This window comes from Hippocampus bargibanti, linkage group LG09, assembly GCF_051943395.1.
Source record: "Hippocampus bargibanti isolate YZ-2025 linkage group LG09, ASM5194339v1, whole genome shotgun sequence".
Taxonomy (NCBI): domain Eukaryota; kingdom Metazoa; phylum Chordata; class Actinopteri; order Syngnathiformes; family Syngnathidae; genus Hippocampus; species Hippocampus bargibanti.
In genome coordinates, this window is record NC_142742.1 from 16,983,177 (window position 1) to 17,010,000 (window position 26,824).

The 26,824-nt window shown below is 41.1% G+C and overlaps 1 protein-coding gene across 11 annotated transcripts in view; it reads left to right on the top strand.

The window, feature by feature from the left end:
- The window catches only part of myt1lb (myelin transcription factor 1-like, b), a 137,811-nt gene that overhangs the window by 106,051 nt on the left and 4,936 nt on the right, over window positions 1-26,824 (top strand). For 5 of the 11 annotated variants that reach the window (XM_089004202.1, XM_089004205.1, XM_089004201.1 and 2 more), the window contains 10 exons: window positions 7,470-7,697; window positions 10,495-10,613; window positions 11,116-11,178; window positions 11,714-11,782; window positions 14,332-14,394; window positions 14,502-14,585; window positions 24,774-24,995; window positions 26,086-26,180; window positions 26,608-26,711; window positions 26,780-26,824. The exon at window positions 26,780-26,824 is cut by the window's right edge. In XM_089004202.1, the coding sequence (XP_088860328.1) occupies window positions 7,470-7,697; window positions 10,495-10,613; window positions 11,116-11,178; window positions 11,714-11,782; window positions 14,332-14,394; window positions 14,502-14,585; window positions 24,774-24,995; window positions 26,086-26,180; window positions 26,608-26,711; window positions 26,780-26,824 (1,092 nt within the window). The remainder of the gene's footprint in view (window positions 1-7,469; window positions 7,698-10,494; window positions 10,614-11,115; window positions 11,179-11,713; window positions 11,783-14,331; window positions 14,395-14,501; window positions 14,586-24,773; window positions 24,996-26,085; window positions 26,181-26,607; window positions 26,712-26,779) is intronic. The other 6 variants (XM_089004203.1, XM_089004207.1, XM_089004206.1 and 3 more) reach the window with 4 other exon arrangements.

Sequence of the window (26,824 nt, forward strand, 5' to 3'; positions counted from 1 at the left end):
GTATGTGTGCGTGCGTGCGTGTGTGTGTGTGTGTGCGTGTGTGTGTGTGTGTGTGTGTGTGTGTGTGTGTGTGTGTGTGTGTGTGTGTGTGTGTGTGTGTGTGTGTGTGTCAAACATACAGCAATCCGGTAATTAGGATTTTTTTTAATTCATCAATTCAAATACGTTTTTAAAAATAATGTGCCCGCACTTGTCTAGACATGACATTTTGATTATTATTTCATTTATGGAATATTAAAAAATCCAATGGTTTTCATCCATCTCAGTAAGTGGCCATTATGCCTTGTCCACACACCCGATGGTGACAGAAAATGACATCATGGTGCCTAAGGGCTCAACTTGCAAAGACAACACGATAAAACCCTTAAAACAGGTGAGCTGTGATGTCATTACCGGAGCAGTTAGGCACGGTGACCTCAATTTCAGTCAATGGCAAGTGACTGTACTGGGCAAAATGGCCACCCTGTGAGATCCTTAAATCATATTCCACAAAGACCATCAGATTTTTTTACTTGACTTCTCCATTTACATAACTGCACTACAAGTCAAACAAATTTCATGTGCTTGACTCAAAGGGTCAAAGCCAAAAGTCAAAAAATGGTTCCATTCAGCAGGGTGTTTGGATGGTAATCAAGGGCAGTGTATCCCAACCTTTCAGGGCCAAGGCACCCTTTTTACAACATATTGGAGTTAATGTTAAATAAGTTTAATGTAATCACCAAAAAAAGTGTAAAATCTATGCCTGTTGAATTTGAAATCAAAGTTGATATATTTTCAGGAAACCCTGACTGATTCTGTTGTACGAATAGAGTGGATACACAGGTGTATTTGAATGAATGACTTGGATGTATTGGATTTAATAGAAGTGAGTTTAAATGTCATGCGTGTTACATAAGAGAATTCGATATATATTAGTCATGAATAAATAATTATTTCCAGAACAATTAAGGGAAATCATCTCAAGATGTCTCAGCATAGTGATATGTCACAACCTCCCATATTAAAATCACTGACCTTAGGACAGAGAACTTGTACAGTTGTTTATAATTCATTTTTATACATGCCGGTTGATTTTTTTTCAGATTTGAAACAATTTTACTACTGCACTACATGTCATGTGCCTGATGTGTCATAAGGAATTTCGGGTTTTTGCATGTCTGAGATGAATATTACATGTGCATCATAACAATGCAAAAGTCAATATTTTCTATTAAATACAAAGTACTCCCGTTTGTCTTTTAAATCTTCTCTTGATGCCACTGCACAAAGTTGCCCGTGGCCCTTGGGAGGTTGAAAATGCCCCAATGTATGACCCTGCAGCCTCATGTGTCCACATCTAAATGAGGCACGATCTCCTGTAGCAGTCACAGACATGTCTATCCATAGATTATCTCTTTACTTCTCTCATTAGATAAGTGCTGGCAGAGGAACCTGACAGAGATAGGGAGACTTCACCCGTACACTCTAAATCGACAGACAGACACACACAGACAAAGCTCCGTGACTGCGACTTAAAGTCGGAAGTCAGCTGGGTATTTTTTTTTTCCTGTGCGGGGATCAGATAGAAGCACGACCATGCGTAGCATAAGCCCAGTGTGTCATTTTTGAGAAGATAAGGTGACACTATTTCTGTATTATCTGTGCTGAGATGCTGAGCGGGGGGACGAGAGAGAGAGAGTAGAAAGAGAGAGAGAGAGAGAGAGAGAGAGAGAGAGAGAGAGAGAGAGAGAGAGAGAGAGAGAGAGAGAGAGAGGGAGAGAGAGAGAGAGAGAGGGAGAGAGAGAAAAAGAGAGAGACAGAGACAGAGAGAGAGAGAGAGAGAGAGAGAGAGAGAGAGAGAGAGAGAGAGAGAGAGAGAGAGAGAGAGAGAGAGAAAGAAAGATCGAGAGAGAAAGAGAAGGAGAAAGAGAATGAGAGCGAGAGAAGGGGGCGGTCTTAAATGCTTGATCAAATCAAATGTTGACAATGTAGTCTATGATTGAGCTGATGATGAAAGTGGAAGAGAAGCCAAAAAGCATGTAATTTCAAAGCAAAGAGGAAAGGAATAAAGTTGGTAGGTGCAAACACCTGCAGCAGTTGGGACTTGCTGTGGTGCCAAATCATTTTATCGTCAGTCCTATATGTTGGGGCGAGACAGGCAGACAGGATGCTCCCGGGGCAGGACGGGAAGGCAGGAGACTTGGCAGTGCTTTTTTTCCCACTCCTTGGCTTCTCATTCTCTTTCATCTCAGCACCCCAGGTCGTGCTAAATACTAATCCAACAGACGCACACGCACTCACTCATACACACACACAAACACACTAATCTAACCACATTAATTTTAGTCTGAATGTATATGAGAGAATATGTATGCGCACACGTGTATAACGCACACCCCTAATTTTCAATAAAAAATCAGTATAAAATTTTGTTTCACTTTTTCACGGCTCAGACCAAGCATTGTAAGTGACAACACATGTGTCCATGATTAGAACACTGAATCGAAACTCTGGATATTGGTAATTGTGCAAAACAGCAATGCTTAACTCACGTTTCAGTGTGGGTGAGGCAAGGAAAGGAAATGAAGCGTAGCTAAAGAAATGGTAATCAAAAATTAAAAAAAGGAATGTGCGTGATCCGGGTCTTTCCGAGAATCGAACCTGAAGGTCCCGTTAACAACAGCTGAAGCTGGAACAAATCACGACTATGGAGAGTAGCCATGGAAATGCTGTACCCTCCTGGAAGAGATAAAGCATTAAATATATGTGAGAATTTTTCCCAGGCCTGGTTTAGACCACGCACACAAACTTTGAGTTCTTTTTTTAGGTAGAGAATGTGTGTTATATTCGAATAAATACATATATATATATATATATATATATATATATATATATATATATATATATATATATATATATATATATATATCCATGGTGTAATGGTGTAATGTAGCGAGCATTTCAAATAAATTAGTTTGATGTGTTGTACAGCAACATCAAACATTGAAATAGTTTCTCCTTTACTCTCTTTCCTTGCTAAATGGCCAACATCATCATGCACATAGGCTTAGCATTAGCACAAGTGACAGGTACAAGTGCACAATGACATGGCATTGTATATAATGCCAAACTTCGAAATTGGACGTCAATGCCATGCTTATTAACAGCAAAATTCAACATCTTCAAGTAAATATCCTGATGTTAACTTAAGTCAGAGGTGTCAAAGTCATTTTTTGCCGCGGGCTACATTGTCGTTATGGTTTCCTCTCGAGGGCCATTATGAATTTGGGGAAGCCATTACAATGTTTAATCCCCTCCACGTATTACATATAGAGCGCACAACAAATTAATGAATCACTACTTTTCAAATCTGAAGTCAAGTCTAATGACTGCAATTGTGGTTTACATCCCAAAATATGAAATTTTGGTTAGGATTTTAGGAAGCATCATTGAATTTCACAAGTTTGATTTGCTTTCGCGGGCCGAAAAAAATAATGTGGCGGGCCAGATTTGGCCCCCGGGCCTTGACTTTGACACCTGTGACTTAAGTGAAGCAATTCACACAATGACAGCTCATTGATTTGAAAATAATTTTAATCAGAGATGGCTTTGTGTGTCAGAATCACAAATATGGACCGTGCAGTGTTCAATGAACCTATCGTGCCAGTTTTTGGATGACAGGCCCTGAGTGAACGATAGTGCACACCTTTATACTTTGGGGCGGATGTGTTAACCACTATTATTGCACACACCTAACACTTGTTCGAACTGTGAGGCGTTCGAGAACCGAGGTACCACTGTACTTTTAAAACTGCTCTGAAACATTTGTGACAGTTGTCCAACATCATGCACAATGTTTGAATCCCACGGCTTTAGAGAAGGTTTTATATCCTAAACAACTGCTACAGCTAGCAAACACATGAAATGAACTCATCAGTCAACCATATACAGTCAGAGACAGTCCATCATATAATGAGTCTCTGACATGGTAGCAGAGGTCGAACCACACAAGGGTTCATGAAAGGAGAAGAGGCACATCCTCACATATTATCATTATTTTATTATGAGTGGTTGAGTCGTGCTATTAGATCTCTCGCACACATAGCAGTCACTGACAAGGCAGGAGGAAAGCCACTCAGTGTGAATTAGTGCATTATTGCATTTGTGACCTTGGTGATTGCTAATGTTGCATGATATATTGTGGCTTGCGAATATTCAAACCAAAGCTGATCGACAGGGTTGAGGTCAAGGCTCAGGAAGTCTTCCGAACCAAATTTATCGAAACTGTTTGTTGTTATTCCAAAAGCAGTCTTGTCAAAGTTAAAGGACAACCGACGTCTCCATACAAGTTGTGTCCATACTTTGTAAAATGGCTTCAAATGACATCTACTGAGCAGTATTTTAATAAGATTCTACCGCATATAGCTATATTTTATGTTTTAAGACTCGCGCAGAACATTCAGGAAGTCTTGTTTTTGAGTTGGTGACGAGTCCACACGTGACGTCAGAAAAGGACCGCCTCCTGACCATAAAAAAGACGCATTGTAGCGTCTTTCCATCACGTCAATGTATTTTGCTGTACTGTTTTTTTTGAAAACCGTGTTTTACATCCAAAAGCCGCCAGCAGAGGGAGTCCAAGCTCCATGGAACGAATTTATCAGCCTGTGGAAACGGGCAGATTCATTCCTCACAGCTCGTTGGCCATTTTCTTGCCTCTTTTTGGGTGAGACATTCCCCCCGCCCGTTTGCCTCAAAATGGCCCAAATAAATTATTTAATCGATTGGAATCATGTATGCTTTCCTCTTCAGAACTATTTGAATCATATTCATAACTGGATGTGTAACAAGAAAGCATATTATCCGAATCTGAAGCCATTGTTTTTATTTTCCAGCAAAGCAAGACGTCTTGGCGTGACGTCACGAACTGGGGGCGGGACTTTCTGAAAATGCCCAATTCACAGCTCAATTTTGTGCAGATTTTGGACACTTTAAGTCATTTTTATTGGTGTTTTGCATTTGAATAAAAATATTTTTGGGTAATTTAGATGCTATAAAACGTTTTTCTGATGTCAGTTAAAAAACAAAAAAGTGACGTCGGTTGCCTTTAAGGGGACCTGCCCAAATTGTACCTACAACAATGAAAGCAACAAATTCAGGGGGCAATTCAGGGGGCAACTAATGTTTTGAAAAACATTGAATACATCCCATCGGATGAATAATAGGCCATTTTGTCTGTTATAATATGCTAAAACAGAGTTAAGGAAGTAAAAAAGGATTTTCAAGGTCATAAAAAAATCTGAATCACCTTAATTGCCAAGTATGTAGAACACACAAGGAATTTGTTTCCGGTAGAACACACTGCACTAGTATCTAATAAAAATATAAATAAAAGAGGAAGGCTTTCTGTAGGACAAATGGGTCTGGATGACCATCAATCAGCATGACACAACTTGTTTGAATGTGTCGTAAGACAATTTGTTTTTTTCCTTTCTATCTAGTAAATATTCTTCAATCTGAAAAATGAGCCAGCACAAAATTTTACAAGTTATCAAATGACATAATCAGATCAGAAGATCAGAATCATCTTTATTGCCAAGTATGTGGAACACACAAGGAATTTGTTTCCGGTAGAACACGCTGCACAAGTATCAATATATATTGAGTATCACTCAATATATGATATGCAATGTATTAAGAGTTATATATGCTCCTGTTCAGAGTTAATGAGGAGCATTTTTTCAGAACACCTCATATTTTAACATCAAAATTCTTCTCTTCCAACAAGTGCAATTAATTCAGTACATCACAGTGGTTTTGGCTTGTGACACCGGGAGACCCCGCCCCAAGGGACAGCATCAGTTCAAATCAGCATTATTATAAGGGCGGGGGGGGGGGGGGGGTGTCAAAGGGAGGAGGCGGAGGAGAAATATGAATCAAAAGTCAGACAGATTAGTTAGACCACAACAACATTAGGAAGGAATGCAAAATCTAATGAGGTTCAAGGGAAGAAATGTTATTATTTTTATTTTTTTCAACAAAGATCGTAAATAAATAAATAGCTTTGTAACTGTGGTCATTGTTTGCCTGGGTGTTGAACTGAACTCAACTTTAGTCAGAGATTATTTTGACACAGTGCAGTTTCACATTTTCCTTTACAAGTTATAAATAAATAAATAAATAAACACACACACACACACACACACACACACACACACACACGCACACACACACACACACACACACACGCACACACACACACACACACACACACACACACACACATATATATATATATATATATATATATATATATATATATATATATATATATATATATATAGTATATATATATATATATCGATATCGGATATATCGATAGTCCCGGCTATATCGATACTATTTCTATGCACGCACGGAGAAAATTACATGCAAACAGGGTCGGATATATCGATAGTCCCGGTTATATCGATATTTTTTCGGACTCCCTTGAATATCGATATAACGAGACTTTACTGTATATATATATATATATATATATATATATATATATATATATATAAACAATTAAATAAATAATTAAATACATAAATAAACCAATAAATAAATAAAACATCCATGAAACATCCGATCAAAACTGAACATTATTATATTTTTGAAAACATTTCAAACATCTTTTGGCTCTTTTGAAAGTGTTCAGCTTTTTACCTCATAGTGCAATTGTCCTACAGATTGTCTCATTTTTTTCTTTGCGCAAACATGAACATTAAGTACATTTTTCAAATGTGACAGTTCACGGACAGAGAAGGAAAAGCAGTAAAGATATAGAATCATGTGGCGATGGCCCACTTTGTGTTGGTGCACAGCAAGGTTGTCTCTCTATTTTTGGGTTTGAGCGGTCTAGTTCCAGCCATTGCTGCTCATCACAGCTCTGGAAGCCAAGCCCGAGTCTTCAGCCCCCTCTCCCCCTTCACCACCTCCATCCCATGACGTCAACTCACATTAAAGTCACATGTGTGCGACACACAGTAGTGCCAGCACACCCACTTGTGACTGCGCAGAACATGGGACACACTATACAGCAGGCTGGGAGGAAAGAGAGAGATGTTCACAGACAGATGCGCTTGTCCTTGAGTACTGGTGTCCTTGTCCACTTTTGACCCATTGCAAGGGCATACAGTCAAGTTATTCAGAACTGAATTTGTTTTATTTTTGGGTACATGGTTTGAAATAGCTGAATTTAACAAAATAACAATCTGTCACAAACACCCTATATGTCTCTTAAAATTCAGTCATTGTTGAGTTCAGCTCTGCGTACAGGATGTTTCACTGTTATTTAATCCCAAACTCTCTCTCTTGTCTCTTTCTATTTTGCATCCTGATGTATCATTTTCCCCTTCCACCATTATCATTGGACTGAAAACCAAACACACACACACATGCATCACAAACACCGCTCTCATTTTACCCCCTCCAATTACCACCGCATCCAGAGTCCCAGCCTGGATGTTGACGAGAACGGTACATTGGACCTGAGTGTGAGCAAGCGTCTGTGCAGCGGCGGAGGGGACTCTGTGCTCACGCCCCTCGAGCCCATGTCCCCCCAAAGGCAAGCCGCCCTTCTGGGCTCCCGCTGCTACGGGATGGGCGACGCTGCCGACTGTTGGGACCTGCCTTTAGACTACACCAAGATCAAACACATAGATGAGGACGAGAAAGAGGTAACGGAACGAATACAAATATCTTTTGATTCATGTGACAAAATATGTTTTGAATTGGCAAATTCTTGGAACCCGCTGCTACTAAAATATAATCGGCACCGTAAAAATATATTTTTCTCATCATGGAAATGAGACAACATTTTCACAACGTATCTATAGAGCTAATCTGTTCAGTTCTCATAGATTAATTAATCAGCAGCATGACGAAAACAAGGTCCATATGGTTGGATGAGTTTGGTATGGAAGGACTGATAGGCCTAATTTCAACCGCACCTAAACCATCAAAAACGCTTCACAAAAACACAAAGAAGAAAAAGGCATGTGTGACTTGAATTTCCTGTCTTTTCAATGTTAGGCCAGAATTGTTGTGCGTGCTGTGTATTATCCTGTGTTCTTGCTTCATTGAAAAAAATGCAATGGTCTCAATGAGGATGAATAACAGGAATGTGAAGTATTAAGACACAGGAAATAATAGCGTAGCAGTGAGAATTTGCTTGAATGGCGATGGTTTTGACGGCAGAGATTGATAATGCAGATGCTTCACTTGAAACTGTCTGCTCCGTGTTTGAGCCATTGCACAGATTCCAAATTGTCAAACATTTGCATTGATGTTTGAACATCTACTGGGTCTCTTGTTTCCTCTTTTCACTTAGTCAAATTTGGTCCCATTCAAAAAGTAATTGTTAAAAAATTCAGAATCCTCTAGAATTGACCCTAGAAGTAAAATGCACTGAGGTTTTTTTTTTTTTTGCATTTTGGTCTTCTCTGAGATGAATTATGCAAAGTATCACCTTGGGAGGGAGGCGGAATAGCTCATCTCATCAAAGAACTGCTGGAAATCAATGCACCACTGCTGGGTGCATCTGTCGATGTGCACAGACGCCCCAATGTGCTCTCTCTCTCTCTCTCCCACAAAAATACACACTCCCATCTCCAGTCCACTCTCTGCTCTACGTTCGCTTTGTCTGGGTGTGCCTATGGATTAGTAAGAACCAAAGCTAGCCTACTTATTGCTCTGCATGCCTGCATTCTTCCTGTCTTCCTTTAAATCAGAGGCCTAAAATGACCCAAACTCACACGCGCGCGCGCACACACACACACACACACACACACACACACACACACACACACACACACACACACACACACACACACACGCACACGCACTCACACGCGCTCACACACACGCGCGCACACGCGCACACACACACGCGCGCACACGCGTACACACACACACACACACACACGCACTCACACGCGCGCGCACACGCACACGCGTACGCACACACACGCACGCACTCACACGCGCGCGCACACATATACACACAGAGTTTAGGTGTGCCTGAATAATTTCTGGGGTTGTCTGTTCATAAGCCATACTGTACTTACACTGCGGGGGTGGTAGGGGAAAAAAAATAGGAGGGTGAATTGCTTCAACTGCCGTCGTGCCCAGGTTACACGGTGCACACTGCAGACAAAGCGCGGTTCTTTTTAATGGTGAAACGACACGACGTTTCCATCTCATGGTTGAATTGTGTATTACAAGAACAAGCCCGGCCACCTCCCTGAATTATACTTGAGAAAGGGGGGCGGGGAACAATACTGTATACCTCTACCTGCAGTGAAGCTTCCTAAGAAGATCCTGTTCTGTTTGCAAGGTTAGGCTCAATAGCGACATCCATCAACATCCACATTGAGCCACGATCCATCCATTTCATTTGATTTGCCCTCATTTAAGGTCACGGTTGAGCTGGAGCAGGTGACTTTGTGGCCAGGATCTTATACATGTGCCCTGGACTTATCACCAGTCCAACGCAGGGGACATTTTGAAAAACAATCATTTGAGCATTTAATTTAGAGCATTCAACAATACTACCATACATGTTTTTTGGAAGAGCAGGTGAAAGCTCAAAACTTTTTCTTTTTTTCTTTTCAGAAAACTGTACTTGTACTGTATTTTTTCTTCCAAGCTTAATAAATTGCATATAATATATTGAAGACTATATGAAACAAATACATTTTGGTCTGAGCTGTCTTCGGCAGTCGGCGGAGGACACCCTGAACCGGTAGCCACCCAATCACACGGCACACAAAAACAACAAAAAAATTAAGATTAAACTCACTAAAGAAAAAAATAAGGTTGGCAAAATTATCACTTTAATTTCAGAACTTTATTTTCAGTTTTTGACTTTGAATTAGGCAATTTTGACTTTAATTAAAGAATTCTGACTTTAAAGTCAGACTTCTGAGATTCAAGAGTGAGAATCTTGCCAACCTTTTTTTTCTTCATGTCCTAATCCTCTTCTAGACACCTCTGATAAATTTGTAGTGTTCAATCAGGAATGTGGGAGAAAAGCCATGCAGGCCCGGGGTTCTTGTGGGTTCTTTTTCTCCTGTGACAGTAAAGTGTCCTTGAGACTTTTGAATGGCGCTTATAAATGAAATGTACATTAATAATAATAGTAATAATAATAATAATAATTATTATTATTATTATTAGTAGTAGTAGTAGTAGTAGTAGTAGTAGTAGTAGTAGTAGTAGTAGTCGTATAAAACATGCAAACTCCACACAAGGAGCTGGGATTGAATCTCTATACTGAGAAGTTGTGCCCACCACTCGAGATATTTTTTTGGGGAAGACTGGTCTGAAATGGTAACAGGTGTAAAGGGTCCCGAAAACACAGCAGGCAAATGTATAATTTGTTGTAGAACCGCAGTAAAGTCGTCTCAAAATCTGATTTTGAGCAAAAGTAATTGGTGAATGATCATCTCTTCCTCTATTTTCTTCAACCTGCAGGACGACCTAGACCCCTTCCAAGACTTGCTGGACGACCGCTCTTACTCAACAGATGTCAACATGCCCAGTCCCAAACCCAAATATTCTCAGTGCAAGGAGAGTAAGAAGGACCTGATAACGTAAGGGTCAGCCTACAATGACTTATCCATCTTATGTGTACACCTGTACACATTTGCACCCTCCATTTAGGCTCCATTCAATCATTATTTGCAGAGCACCACTTATCTTGCACTTATCCATCCCGTTCTGTGTGCTTGCAGTATTATTCCATTCAGCAGCTTTATATCCATTAGTCCACACTGTATCAGACTCCTCTTTAAAAACTCACAAGAAATTGCTTGCCAGTAGATGGAGCCTCTTTCGTTACTGTGAAGGGAAAAAAATACTGGGTAAATAATGAAGCTTGCTTGGAGTTTGATTCCTCCCATATGATTATTCAGTCTTACACGACATGTAAAATGTAAATCATAACAGGTGTCGCAACAACAAAACGAATCACAGACAGTGAAGCTAAACTGGAAACAATGAAAGCCAACAACAATGTCAACACCCTCTTTTGCAATATTCATATTTTCTTCCCTCCCTTTGGCTTTATAAATCTTCCTATTTTTTCGGTGACAGATGTCCCACACCGGGGTGTGACGGAAGTGGTCACTTGACAAGCAATTTCGCCTCACATCGAAGGTGTGACTTCCTTTTCTCCTGGTGGTCTCATACTCATTTATTGTTTTCAGCTTACCTCGACTATGCTGTCAATAGTCCTTCAACATCTGGAAAATTAGCAGACTCTCCAATAAGTGTAGCACCATTTTAAAAGTTACGTTGAGCCATGAAAGTGTTGGTTTTCCTTTTCTTTAATTTCTTGGAACCAAGTTCAGCTCTTCACGAAAAATGGCTGATTGTGCTTTTCGGTATCTGAAAAGTTATTTAACAATTGAACAATAGCAGTCTTGACGGTACACTTGACCTCATGACACTTATCTCATAACATCTTTGAAAATATGCACACCTATGAATAATTTTAAATCTAAATTAGGTGCATTCTGAGGAGCGTGTGCATGATTTTAGACACAAGTACAACAACTAATAACTGGTCCTCTACATGTTGTGACCGTTTTGCATTGTCAAGTTTTGTCCATGTGCATTTTGCTTGAATTTTTGTTTTTGGTTTTTGGTCCTCCCAATGGTTTGGTTGCTAATGTCAGGGTGTATTTCTCAGTCTCTCAGGTTGTCCATTAGCTGATAAAAGTATTCGCAGCATGCTGGCCAACAACGCGCAAGAGCTCAAGTAAGGCGTGAGATGATTTGTGTGATTTCAAAGTTGATCTCAGTTCACATAATTTGAGAGCAATCAATGTGTGAAAGGAAATTTGGACCAGCAATTTGGCCCCTTTATTTTCAAATAAATGTTTTTGAATAGAAGTTAGTTCACGCAAAAGGTAGAACACCTCACCTTTAGGCAGGATTGTATTATTGCTTCCAGCCAATAAAAAGATATATAAAGATAAACAATTCAATAAATACAAAATTCTTTTGGTATGCGTCAGGTGCTGGGGAACCATAGCACATTGATGAAAAATGGGCTACTGCAGGGGTCGGGCACCTTTTTGACTAAGAGAGACATAAAAGTAAAATATTTAGATAAATAGATAAATATATATATATATATATATATATATATAACAAATGAGAACAAACAAATGAGATGTGCAGAGTTGTACTAACTACAGAGGAATAAAGTTGATGAGCCATACAATGAAACTCTGGGAAAGAGTAGTTGAAGCTAGACTAAGAGCAGAAGTGAACATTTGTGAGCAGCAGTACAGATTCATGCCAAAAAAGCGTTGTGAGGTGTGCTGTCGGTGGTACTCCACCAGGGGTCAGCTCTGAGCCCCTTCTTATTTGCAATGGCGATGGTCAGGCTGACAGACGATGTTAGACAAGAATCTCCTTGGACCATGATGTTTGCAGATGACATTGTGATCTGTAGCGAGAACAGGGAACAGGTGGCGGAGAACCTAGAGAGATGGATGTATGTCCTGGAAAGGAGAGGAATGAAGATCAGTCGCAGCAAGACGGAATATATGTGTGTGAATGAGAGGGATCCAAGTGCAAGAGTGATGCTACAGGGTGAAGAGATAAAGAAGGTGGAGGATTTTAAGTACTTGGGGTCAACTGTCCAGAGCAATGGAGAGTGTGGAAAAGAGGTGAAGAAGCGTGTCCAGGAAGGCTGGAGCGGCTGGAGAAAAATGTCAGGTGTGATGTGTGATAGAAGGGTTTCAGCTAGGATGAAAGGAAAAGTGTATAAAACCGTGGTGAGACCAGCCATGATGTTTGGACTGGAGTCAGTGCCACTGAAGAACAAGACAGGAAGCAGAGCTGGAGGTAGCAGAGCTGAAGATCTTGAGGTTTTCTTTGGCAGTGACCAGGTTGGCTAGGATCATGAATGAGTACATTAGAGGGACAACTCATATTAGAGGATTTGGAGAGAAAGTCAGAGAGGCCAGACTGAGATGGTTTGGACATGTCCAGAGGAGAGAGAGTGACTATAACGGGACAAGGATGCTGAACCTTGAACTGCCAGGCAGGAGACCGAGAGGAAGACCGAAGAGGAGGCTTATGGATGTGGTCAAAGAGGACATGACGGTAGCTGGTGTGAGAGAAGAGGATGCACAAAACCGGGATAGATGGAGGACATTGATTCGCTGTGGCGACCCCTCAGGGGAAAAGCCGAAAGGAAAACAAGAAAAGAAGAAGGTATATATATATATATATATATATATATATATATATATATATATATATATATATATATATATATATATATATATATATATATATATATATATATATATATATATATATATATATATATATAATATACTATATATGTAATATAATAGACTAAGACGTCATGATGTTAAATCATGCATGGCACGAAAGGTTGCCCTGCTTCAACCACCATTTGCATATGACCATTTGGATGATACAGAGGAGTCATGGGGGAAAGTTTTGTGGTCAGATGAGACCAAAATCTTCCTCCAAACACGCTTAGTGTTTGGAGGAAGAAGAATGAAGAGCACAATCTGAAGAACACCATCCCTTGTGTGAAGCAAGGGGGTGGTATCATCATGCTTTGGGGGTGTTTTTCTGCCCATGGGACAGGACGAGTGCACTGCATTAAAGATAGGATGACTGGGACCGTGTATTGTGAGATTTTGGGGAACAAACCCCTTCCCTCAGTCAGATCATTGAAGATTGGTTGTAGCTGGGTCTTCCAAAACGACAAGCACACCGCCATGAAAACCAAGGAGTGGCTCCGTAAAGGAGCATATCAAGGTTCTAGCATGGCAAAGCTAGTCTCCAGACCTGAACCCAATCGAAAATCTTTGGAGGGAGCTCAAACTCTGTGTTTGACTGATCTAGAGATGATCTGCGTGGAGGAGTGGTCCAAGATCCCTCCTGCAGTGTGTGATAAACTACAAGAAACGTTTAACCTCTGTAATAGGAAACAAAGGCTACTGTACCAACAAAGGCTACTCTACCAAATATTAACATTCATATTCTCAGGTTTTCAAATATTATTATTATTTGCAGCTATATAACACAAATAAATACTAAAAAAAATAATGTGTTGTGATTTTGGATTTTTCGTTTGAGTTTATCTCCCTCACAGTGGACATGCACTATGATGAAAATTTCAGTACACACACACATAAAGATTTGTTTCAAATCAATTAATCAAAGGAATCTGTGAAAATGACAATGGATATTGTCTTTTTCTTTCATACTGGCATGATGATTGGCCCTGAGCCCTTTTTGTGTTTTCTGCCCCAGGTGCCCGACACCAGGGTGCGACGGTTCGGGACATATCACTGGCAACTACGCATCTCACAGAAGGTACACAACTGATTCGACTACAAATAGATCAGCTCACTGTCCACTTACAAAAGGTGTCCGATTTATTCTGAAATATCATTGTACCATTTGCAACAATTTATCTGCAGCCTCTCAGGGTGTCCGCGGGCCAGGAAAAGTGGGATAAAGATCATCCACAGCAAAGAGAACAAGGAAGACCAAGAACCTATCAGGTAGCATAAAGACGACTGGACATGTGAGATTAATTAAATAATAGAGTATGAATTAAGTGTATTAATTAAAGGACAACCGACGTCTCCGGACAAGTTGTGTCCATAATTTGTAAAATGGCTTCAAATGACTTCTACTGAGCGTATTTTACAAAGATTCCACCGCATATAGTTATATTTTACGTTTTAAGACTCGCGCTGAATATTCAGGAAGTCTTGTTTTTGAGTTGGTGACGAGTCCGTACGTGATGTCACGAAAAGGGCCGCCCTTTTCCGTAAAAAAGACGCATTTTAATCGAAGACGCATTGTAGCGGTCCTTTCCATCACGTCAATGTATTTTGCTGTACTTGTTTGGTCTGGGGACCTCGTGGTGCACCCAAAAGCCGCCAGAAGGCCAGAAGAGGGCGTCCAAGCGCCATATAAGGAATTTATCAGCCTGTGGAAATGGAGGTGGCCACAGGTGGTCGCCATTTTGTGCCTCTTTTTGGCACAAATAAATTATTTAAACGATTGCAAACATGTATGCTTTCCTCTTCAGAACTATTTCAATCATATTCATAACTGGATGTGGAACAAGAAAGCGCATTCTCCGAATCTGAAGCCATTGTTTTGATTCACTAGCAATGCAAGACGTCTTGGCGAACTGGGGGCGGGACTTTCTGAAAATGCCCAATTCGCAGCTCAATTTTTTACAGATTTTGGAAACTTTCAGTCATTTTTATTGGTGTTTTGCATTTGACTAAAAATATCATACTGCGTGTTTTGGGTATTTTAGATGCTATAAAACGTTTTTTCTGGTGTCAGTTAAAAAACAAAAAAGTCACGTCGGTTGTCCTTTAATTAGATATTATTAGATCGGTTACATGGAGGACACTGATTCGCTGTGGCGACCCCTGAAGAGAAAAGACGAAAGGAAAAGAAGAATTAATTAAAGATTATAGTTTATGAAAACTAATACAATCTCTCAAATGCAAATAACTACAAGCAACTATAATGCAAATAAAAAGCATTTTATTAAAAAAATAAAATTACAGGGATTTAAACAAAACAGACTGTAACTACATTTTGCAATTGCATAACTAAGCAATGAACAATATCGTCATGAAAACATCATTTGTTTTCATCTTTGTCAATTAATTTCATACATGAGCTTTCGGTTTTATTTTTAACGGTGAATGTTCTGTATTGACAGAAGATGGCGGATCAAACAGTTTCACTTTTGAAAATGTTATTTTGCTTGCCTTTCTAACACCATAATTGTTTGATCTTTTTTCTAATCTTGTAATCTTGAAGCACTGTTGAATAAATAGTAATAAGAACAAAAACAAATAACCAACACTGCAAAACTACTTAAACCTAACTGAATTTAAAAGACTGAAGTCAAAAACTAAATAAAAATTGACTAGAATGAAACAAAAAATCCCAAACTATGTGTGTGAATGGATGTTTGCGATAACAGATCGACAATGATGGGACAGACTTGCAAATGAGACTTGGGCATGTTGCCATTCAGTGAGGTGAAAATTGTGCAGTGTTTAGTATGGTCTTGCAGAACCACCAGGAGAGTAGGGAGTGACTGGCAAGAAGAGAAGCAGGGAGACATTGATTGGATGTTACGGAAATCCCTCAGTGGGATTTCACGGGCTTCAGTCCTGCAGCCAAATTGATTTCTCTTGTGGTGCAGAACACAAACACCATACTTGAGCTCTTCTCGAGCTATGTTCTATATGTGACTGGTAGAATGGCTGACATTGAACTATATGTGTACAGTTTGTAGGCACCGTCATACTGTTATGTTGAAGAACATGATATGAAAAGGTGGCAGCACAGTAGCCAGGGGATTGGTATGCTTCAAGTTTGGGCTTCGAATTCCGGCTCCCGCGCTCACGTGCTGAGTTTTCATGTCCTCTTTGTGCATGTGTTTAGGTTTTGTACTTTAATTTTCATCCACATTCCAAAAGCATGCACGTTAGGAGAAAGAAAGAATGCCAAACCTGTGGCTCGCAGCGCCCCTCCCATTCATCTTGATGTCGTGCTTCTGTTGGATCCATTTTCGCTCACGACTTAACAGCACACTGTTGTCAAACCTATTCATGATGTGTTTGGTGATGAGTGGTGACCTCAGAATGGAACATTAGTGAACCAATATAGTCCGCTATGGTCTGCAAATAGGTGTTCCTGTTTTAAATGGGAACGCCTCATAGAGCCGGTCCTTTCTCAAAAGGAGCTGAGAAGCAATTTACTGCTATTTTGGCTGACTTAATTACAGGTAAAAGTATGACGACAATGGGTGAAGATAAATACAGTGCATTTACTCTATTAAGAATGAAAGACATCTCATCACCTCTTCCTTAAAATTAGCAAAGAGTGTGCTTTTGCATTGAAAGTACATTTTGTTGAGGTGTGGTATGCTCCTTCAAAGCAGTGCATAAAGTCTCACTTTTTACTTTCTGGTCGGCTATAAGGTCAGCATAACCAAACATAGGCGCACTGCATGCGATAAATGCCTCTCGCGTGTGTACTCGGAAGATATGCAGAAAAACACAGCAAAAACAACATATTCTATGAGCACATGCACGCGTCTCTACCTGCCTTCTTTGTGAGGCATCATTTGAGCATTTCAAGGATTCAAATCGTCATTAGTATGCCAGTTCCGTCCATGCAATCATCAATCAGAAATTTTCCAAGGGACTGAACTTCACAAGCATAAAATGCCCTATATGAAAGGTGGGCAATAATGTAGACACAGTTGCTCTCAAAGTGTATCTGAAGTACTCGTATCAACTTGCTTGGAACATTGCACATGATAAGAAGCCACACAAAGAATGGAAGTTGGCCAAAGCATGCAAAAGGACATGAAAGTAATAAGGTCGGGGGGAATGGAGACATGGATATGAATTGTTGCTGGGGTCTTTGGAAAGTGTATTTGTGGCTTTTGTACTCAAATAGAATAAGCATTGCAAAAAAAAAAAAAAAAAGTACATGCCAATGAGATGATCATCTCCGTAAAGAAAGCTGCTTCCATTGTTTTTGTAGTGCCATTGTTTTATTTCTGCATATCAAACATCAGCTGATGCATGTGAGGCAAATGTCACCTAAGAACATCGTGCATAATTACTCTTTCAATTTGTGCACAACAGAAGCTTTTCTTGATATGACTATTTCTGAGTTTGTCACATAACCACCGCTTTCAAAGACATTGACGCAATCATCTCAGTATCACATAAAAGTGTAATTTACCAAAATGCACATGAACAAAAAATCCTTTTCGAAAAGGTATCCTTATAGTCTTAAATATTTAAATGTTATTGTAATGGTAGAGCCCCTCCTCCCAAGACCCCCCCCCCCCACCCCCAATGCGAAGGCGAAGTAACTCGACTCTGAACACCCCCCATATGACCGAGAAAAATAATTTCGACCGCTTGTACCTGGGATCTTGTTCTTTCAGACATGACCATAACTCGAGACCACAGATTAAGGTTGGGACGTAGATCGACTGTAAAATTGAGAGCATCACTCTTTGGCTCTTCTTCTTTACCACAACAGATGATACAAAGTCTGCATTACAGCAGACACTGCATCGATCCACCTGTCAATCTCTCGTTCCCTACTACTCTCATCTTCATTCCAACTGTTTCACACTCGGCTGCAAAACGCTCCAATGAGAGTTAAAAATTCCTGCTCAAGGAGCCAACAGTACCACATCATGTGTCTGTGTAAGCTCTCAGTCGTCCAGGAATGGTCCATCGATGAAAATGTTTCTTCAGCCGTCATCTGGACTTCTTTGAAGGTGTCGGACGTTTCGCTTCTTATCCAAGAAACGTTGTCAGCAAACTAAAGTCTTACTGGTAGTTTCGGCATAAACGAGTTTGTTTAGTGAGTCTTTCCAGTTACTCTATTGTTTCTCTGTCAGTGTCTTTAACATCTGGATAAGTGTTCGATTAAATCGTTCAACCTGTCCATTTCCCTGTGGATGGTAGGGGGTTGTCCTTGAACCCGCAACCCCACAATATTCCTTCAGTTGAGCAAAAAGTTGATTTTCAAATTCACCACCCTGATCATGGTGAATTCGAAGGGGGAACCCAAACTTTAAAGCATAGTCATTAAAGATTTTGTTTGCCGCTGTTTTGCCAGATTTGGACGTTGTAGCATAAACTTGAGCGAAACGTGTAAAATGGTCTACTAGCACAAGCACGTATTCATAACCACCCTTACATTTGTCAAGATGCAAAAAGTCAACGGAGACAAGTTCAAAAGGCTGAGTAGTCACAATATTAGTGAGAGGGGCTCTGGTCTCACGGTTGGGCTTTTTGTGTTTTAGGCACACACACTCTCTCAGTACATAGTCCTCTATTTCTTTTTGCATAAAGGGCCAGTAAAAACGATCCCTTACAAAGGAAAGAGTCCTTTCCACACCATGGTGGCCCATTTCATCATGCAGCTCTTTTAACACTGTCACCTTTTGTTTTTCAGGAAGCAGTAGTTGGGTTCTGTTTGCCGTTTTTCTGTACAAAACACCTCTGTCATTAAAGTGTAGCTTGTCCCATTCCCTCACAAGACAAACAACTTGAGGACAATGCTTTCTTAGTTCAGTACCTAGCGGTTTCGTCTCCGCCAGTTTGTATCTAATATGTCCTATAATGGGGTCAGTCTCTTGATCTAGCTTGATCTGTCCAACAGTCAATGGGGCTATCTGTGTGTTTAGTGACACCTCGGCACACGTAGCTGAGATTCCCATAGACCAAGCTGCACTAGACTCGTTCTGTTGGTCAACCGCTTGTACGGCAGCACTCACAGCATCATATGACATTTCTTTTGTACATCCTTCCATATATGTTACCATATCAAGGGGCATCCTAGATAAACTGTCTGCATCAACATTTTCCTTACCGGGACGATATTTAACAGTAAAATTAAAATCAGAAAGTTCTGCGACCCACCTGCACCCAGTTGCATTTAACTTAGCAGTCGACAGTACATAAGTGAGTGGATTATTGTCACTATACACAGTGAAGAATAGTGCATAGTACAAATAATCACGAAACTTGTCTGTGATCGCCCACTTAAGCGCCAAAAATTCCAACTTGCCCGAGTGTAAGTTATAATTCTTCTCAGCTGCAGTTAATGTCCGAGAGCCATAGGCTATCACGCGAAGTTTGCCATTTTGTCTTTGGTACAACACAGCACCTAAACCCCGGTTAGAGGCATCTGTATGCAAAATGAAAGGATGCGCGAAGTCAGGAAAACCTAAAACTGGTGGTTGAACTAAACAGTCTATTAGCTGCTCTAACACCTACTGATGCTCATCACTCCACTCAATACGTGTGTTGGAAGACACACTGTTATGTCTCACTTTCCATTTTTTTCTTTGATGCTGCTGAGTCTCAACATTCAGAGGGGCTTTAAGCAAAGCATACAAGGGACTAGCGATACAAGAGAAATCTTTGATGTATCGCCTATAATAGCTTAATAGTCACAAAATGGCTCGAAGCTCACAGACAGTGCCTGGCTGCTTGTTTTTCAGGGCACGCACTGCTGCTGTATCTGCCGGGTCCATTCGGCTCCCCTCAGCAGAGACAATCCTGCCGAGGTACCTCACTTCCGGCTTGAAGAGGTCACACTTTCGGGCTTTGAGTTTTATTCCATTTTCCCTGAGACGTCGCAACACTCGTCTAACGTCCTCAACGTGGTTGTCAAATGTCCCGCTGAAAACAAGAATGTCATCAAGATAGGGGACACATATTTCGTCCCGTAACCCCTCCAGACATTGTTCCATACACCGCTGGAACGCTGCTGGTGCATTCATGAGTCCAAACGGGATTCGAATCCATTCATAAAGGCCCCAAGGGGTCACGAAGGCGGTCAGGTGTCGGCTCCTTTTTGGACATGAACCCCTGGTGGTATGCTTTGCCTTGGTCCAGCAGCGAGAAGATGGTGTTACCCCCAAGGCTATCCACCACGTCCTGTACCCGTGGGATGGGGTGCCGGTCAGGGTGTGTTTTCCGGTTCAGCTCTCTGTAATCAATACATAAGCGCAGTGTACCATCTTTTTTCCTGACACAGACGACAGGGGATGAGTAGGAGGAAGTGGACTTTTCCACCCACCCCTGCGCTATCAAGTCCTGTAAATAATCTTTCACCTCTCTGTACATTGGCTTTGGGACAGACATATATGTCTTTGAAACGGGCTCAGTGTCTTTCAACAAAATGTCCATTTGTAGGTTTTCCACACACCCTATGTCGTCGTCCGATTTGGAAAATGATGTCGATTCCTCTCTCAACATCTGCTGAACGGTCTTTCTTTTATCTTCGTCCAAATGAGAAAGGTCAATTGGGGGGTCCCACTGCTCACTGAGAGCGATGGTGGTATTCTGGACATGGACCTCATTGACAACCGCTGAAGGAAGGTCCCTTTTAAATATGTTAGCTGGGTAGACAGACCCTACTGACTGCACTGTACCAATAATAGCCTTTACTGGAAACCTAATATCATGATTAGTAGGGTTCTGGACACTAACAACTATCCTAGGGATGGAACCTGCCTTTACTGAGACCAACGAGTCACAAAGCTCGAGGCCATCTGGCCACTGTGGGTTTTCACTTGGCTCAAAAACCAATGTAACATCTTCCTTAAAGGGCTTAGCCTGTACTTTGCATGGAATAATAAGTGAGCTATGCCTGGCTATAGTGAATCTCTCATTTGTTGTTTTTACACGGTACTCATGTGCTTGTCCCAGACTAACTGCTTTTATGAAAGTGGCAGCTTTATTGCGCTTAAGGTGGGGAAAAGCTAGTCTAACCGATTTCAAGAGCTTTTCTGTATCCCCTGTTTGTGATTCATTAGAGAGGCTATCTAACACAAGACGCTCAATGACATTAAACCCTATGATAGGACACTGTTGCTGGTCACCTTTTAGTACTAATACTGGTACAAGTAGCCCTGGATCATTAGCACCAAGTTTAAATGGTATCTCAAGCCATCCGACATAAGGCATATCCGTTCCATTAGCTGCCACAATATTGAGAGTGTTATCAGGGTCAATAAGCTCATTCACATTTTTCAATGACACGTCAGGTAAGTTTGTTTGTTTCCATAACTCATCTACAGCACACACCTGGGACCCCGAGTCCCAGAGTGCTTCAACCCTTTTGTTACCCAAAAAGCACCGAATAAGACATTTCTTCCCCACTAACTCCCTGACCGAAGGTAATTTGCCACACTGTTTCTTATCTGTACGCTCGACAAATGACTGCTTATGTCTCTTCTGAACGGGGCCACATGTGTGTGGCTTACATTCCATTTTCATAGCACCACTGTAACGCTGGGACCTATCTGTCTCTGTGGTCACACCATGTCCCACTGGGGTAACGCTTTCTAGTTTAAAGCATGGTTCCTAGCTGAGTTCTGTGCTTTGCAGCCTGCTCTGAAATGTTCACTACTTCCACATTTAAAACAGTGCTGACAATATTCTTCACCTGTCTGAATACAAGAATAACACCTGGGCTGAGGGCGACGGGGCATGTAGTACTGCTGAGGGGCGAACCGCTGCTGGAACTGTGCTGCCCCCCTCATCGGCCTGGGGCCTGGTGCTGGGTGGTACTGCTGAAGAGCTGATGGGGAGTGCTGGGTGTAGTAGTGCCTGGCTGGTGGATCTACCTGATATTGTGAAGGTGGAGTGAAGGCGACCTGTTCAGGGTAGTGGTCAGGCAGGCGTTCAGGTCCTCTGCTGGTGGGCTGAGAAGTGGCTGTTGGTTTCTGAATAGTCTCTTTGATCTGGGACACTTCTGCACACAGCTCTTTTAACAGCATCATCTCTGACCTCATCTCTTTGATCTCTGAAAGGAGTTCATTCGGCACAGTAACAGTATTCTGCTTTAAGACTGTCTTCTTCCCAATTGGGACTGGTGTGTCATCTAACTGGACAGTGTTCAGCGTTGTCACCCGTGCAGCAGCATTTTTCTTTTTTTCCTGTCGCTCTTTTTCATTTGCACATGCCATGTTTAATTTTTCTAACAGTACTTCATCTGATGTGGTGGTTAGCAGGAGGAAAGGTTGCATGTCACTCTTTACATTGTCACTCTGTAACCCCGTCAGAACTGTGTGCAGGAATAAACTCTGGACCAACGTGGGATCATACTTCACCCCTGATTCTTGAGATGCAAAAAGAATCATTTGACGAAGATCCATTGCACGCAGTAGAAATTTCTGTGGGGACTCTTTATTAGTCTGCACTTCCGATGAGAGCTGCTTGTACAATTCAGTGGCTCCTCTCTCTTGATAGTGAGATCGGAGAATCCTTCGTAAAGAAGGTAGGGTGAGATTTTCTTTCCCTTCGAGGTAGCTTCTCAACTGCAGACCTGGTGTTATGGCACGAACCACTGCATCGATGATCTCATCCCCCTGGTAGCCTTTACTGAGCCCACTTTCTATCTGTCTGACCAAATTAGGAAATGTGAGTTAATCTTTTTGTCCCAGTTCACCTATTTGTCCAGATACTTTGAAATCTTTGCGCCAGGGGGCAGTGTCTGGGGGCACTATGCTTCTCTTTCGCACTGCATCCCGACCTTTTTCACTTGGTTTGGCTATTCCTAGTTCAAAATCTTTTATACTTTCCATCAAGTCCTTTACACGTAGCAAATCTGACATTCCTCCATCTTCTAGCTCTAATTCAGCTCTTTCAATGTAGGTTGACACAATATTAATTAGTTGGCCTCGAGTCTTTCCTGTAAGTTGCTCTCTTTCCAGTCCAGATATTTGGATTTCAGCACATAACTCTGACAACTGTTGAAAATTCAGTCCAAATAACTTGCCTTTGATGTCCAACTGTAATTCCTCTAACGCCATTTTCGAGAGGGTAGACGCAGTTCAACTGGCCGGATTCACTTCAAAGTCTTCCAGTGCCCTCTAGTGGTGGCTGTACGCACAGAGATGCAACCAGAGCACATGTAGAAACAAACCAGTAACCGGCGACGCCTCTCCGACTGGGTTGATTGGGGATATTCGGCGCGAGCTTCTACCCACGGCGAGTAGACAACACTCGAACGCAAATATCCCAGCGGTGCCTCCAAAATGTTGCGCTCTCCACTATAGTAAGGGAGATACAGTGTTGTGGGATCCAGAAAAAAACACAAGACAAGCAATGTGATACGTCTTGACTCAACAGTGGTTTACTTCGAATGCCCCGATCTAATGCAAACCTATGCGCACAACAATTTCCGGTCCAACGATCTAAATCGGTCCGACACGAAACACTAACCGAAGCAGGCGTTCCATGTTTAAATAAACATTTTCGATATATATCATTTGTAAACCAATAGAACTACGCGAATGTAACAAAAATAGGAAATAAGATAATTTACAACCTGTCACATGTGCAACTATTAAAACACATAGTTGTTATGAAACATCTAGGTGGCTCTGTTATCCTTTGAAGGCTGCTTTGCTTAATCCAGCATAGGCGATCTCATCTGTGCTACATGAAATCTCAAGTTTATAGAGTCATGCTAAATAAAATACCAGTATTGTCAGATAGATTGGTCTCGCCAGCAAGTCAGGGGTCCTTTAGCAGGATAAAGACCCACAAAACACTGTTTTAAAAAAGTTGCCGTGATTAGACCAAAGCATTAACCTATTGTTAAGTGCGTCTGTGTAAGCTCTCAGTCGTACAGGAGTGGTCCATCGATGAGAAGGTTTCTTCAGCCGTCATCTGTACAAAAGTGAAGGGATATATAAATGGGGCCGATACGACCAGTCAGACTTTAGTTCGCTGACGAAGTCTTTTGGATAGGAGGCGAAACGTCCGAAACCTTCACTTTTGTACAGATGACGGCTGAAGAAACCTTCTCATCTATTGTTAAGTGGTTTCTGATGGCCATTCTATTAACAACCTGGAAGGAGGTGAAACAAGCAATCTTATCAACACTATGGGATGTGACACTACATTGAGAGAAACTAAAATCATTAGTTGTCTAAATGTCACTGTACATGGTGTTCTGTTTGCTTCATAAGAGGACAATCGAGTAGTAGAGGCTATAGCCAATCGGATTATGCATAGCAATACAGCTGTGCCATTGCAATGTGCAACACATGACCGCGAAGGTCTAATGTAATCAATATAATTGTGATGGAACAATGTGGATCAATAGAACTATTAGCATATGTTATCTGTGCTTGACTCTTGACCCGGCAGGTGTCCTGTCCCTGGTTGTGATGGTCAGGGTCATGTGACAGGAAAGTATGCATCCCACAGAAGTGCATCAGGATGTCCCATAGCTGCGAAGAGACAAAAGGATGGCTACCTAAATGGCATCCAGTTCACATGGAAGTCTGGCAAGACGGAGGGAATGTCCTGTCCCACGCCGGGCTGCGACGGCTCGGGTCATGTCAGTGGCAGTTTCCTGACACACCGAAGGTACTGTTTAATTATTTTTATTTTTTTTGATAAATCCACAAATGCAATTCTTTATTAGAACATCTGTTGAATCAAATCACCAAGTTATTTCAACCAACTTTGCATTAATTGTAACTTAACACTAATCTAACTAAGATAGTAAGTAGATACCCTTTTTTATTTGTCTAAGACTGTCTTATACCATTACAGACAAGTTCTTAAGCCTTCATAGTTTGACACCTCAGGGTTTGACTCTCAGCTTTGACTTTATTGTGCAGAGTTTCTATAATTTGTTGTTGTTGTTGTTGTTGTTGTTTTTGTGGCTTCCTGCCACATACCCAAAATATGCACATTGGGTTTTTTTGAAGACTCAAAATCGTCAATAGGGGTGAATGTGAGTGTGAGCGAACGGTTATGCCTTACGACCGACAAACAACATGTACAGTCCACTCCAGTCGCTATGGATGGCAAAGTATAATTGTGGTCCTTCACCACACCAAACACATTGACAAGACATGTACATATACAAATATGCTATATTAACTCATTCACTGACATTCCTGAATTTATTCGAGAATTGAAAATATATCTTGGAGCACAATTCCCGAATTTGTTTGGGTTTTGGTTTTTCTTGCGGGGGGTGCTGATAAAGCTCTGGTCAGACCTCTGGCAATGTTTTACCCCTTCCACGAGGGGGCAGCATTTGCCTTTTGTACAGCCGTCCCCACTTGCACCTCACATTACCCCAGACCCATAAAACTTGAGTTATGAGTAAATAATCAAAAATGTATCAAATTAAATGATAGCAATCATTTTTTTGATGAGAAAATTAGATGAGATATTACATCTACATCTGCTGAACAAAATGAACTTTAGAAAATGCATGCCTCCTTAGTGAATAATAAAACTTACGAGAGCACGGGTGTCAAACTCATGGCAATACATAGTGCCTACTGAAAGGGTCGCATTTTTACAACATGAGCAGACAGTATTTCTAGATCGATAATGTGGTGTAACAATCGCTTGACGTGTAATAATAGCTTTTGCAGTGGTGTATGTTTGACTGAGTTGCAGAATGTGTACCAAATGTCCTATGTCACTGCTTTGCCAGTCTGTCAGGCTGTCCGCGTGCCACCTCTGCCATGAGGAAAGCCAGGCTCTCTGGAATGGACATGCTCACAATTAAGCAGCAACGCAGCAGCAATGGTACCAACATGACTTACTGTACATTTACTATCTGGACTTTCCAAATGTGTTGATGATACTTGTAGAATATAATGTCACATAGGAGTGACACCCAAACCACTACTGTAGCTGCCTTTACATAATTCTCACGTTGATTAACTGAGCTGACACTTAACTTTAGCCTTTGCTGAATTTTAGAGGCTCATAAATGATAAGAGAAGCTCATAAGCCAAAGTTGTTTGCAATTCTTTCATCCTTTAATTGACTAAAATGATCAATGTCAAATATTTCAGAGCGGTGAAGATCTTGTCTCATAATGTCCTTCATAATTCATCCCTGCACAGTTTTAATGTGTCATTTTAATGATCCCTATCAAATATGAAATCTGCTGTCATATTTTAGACTCTTGCTGGGCCCTTGCGCTAATGTGAGAATTGCTGCTCTGCAGGGTTGGATCACGACGAGGAGCTCAAACATCTGGATGAAGAAATCAAAGACTTAAATGACTCAAATTCACAAGTGGAAGCAGACATGATCAAACTCAGAACTCAGGTAGCATATTCAAGCGTTCCCATTGATCCCAGCTGATCGACTGACACATTCTGGTCATCTCTTTTCAGATCACCACTATGGAGTCCAACTTGAAGTCCATGGAAGAGGAAAAC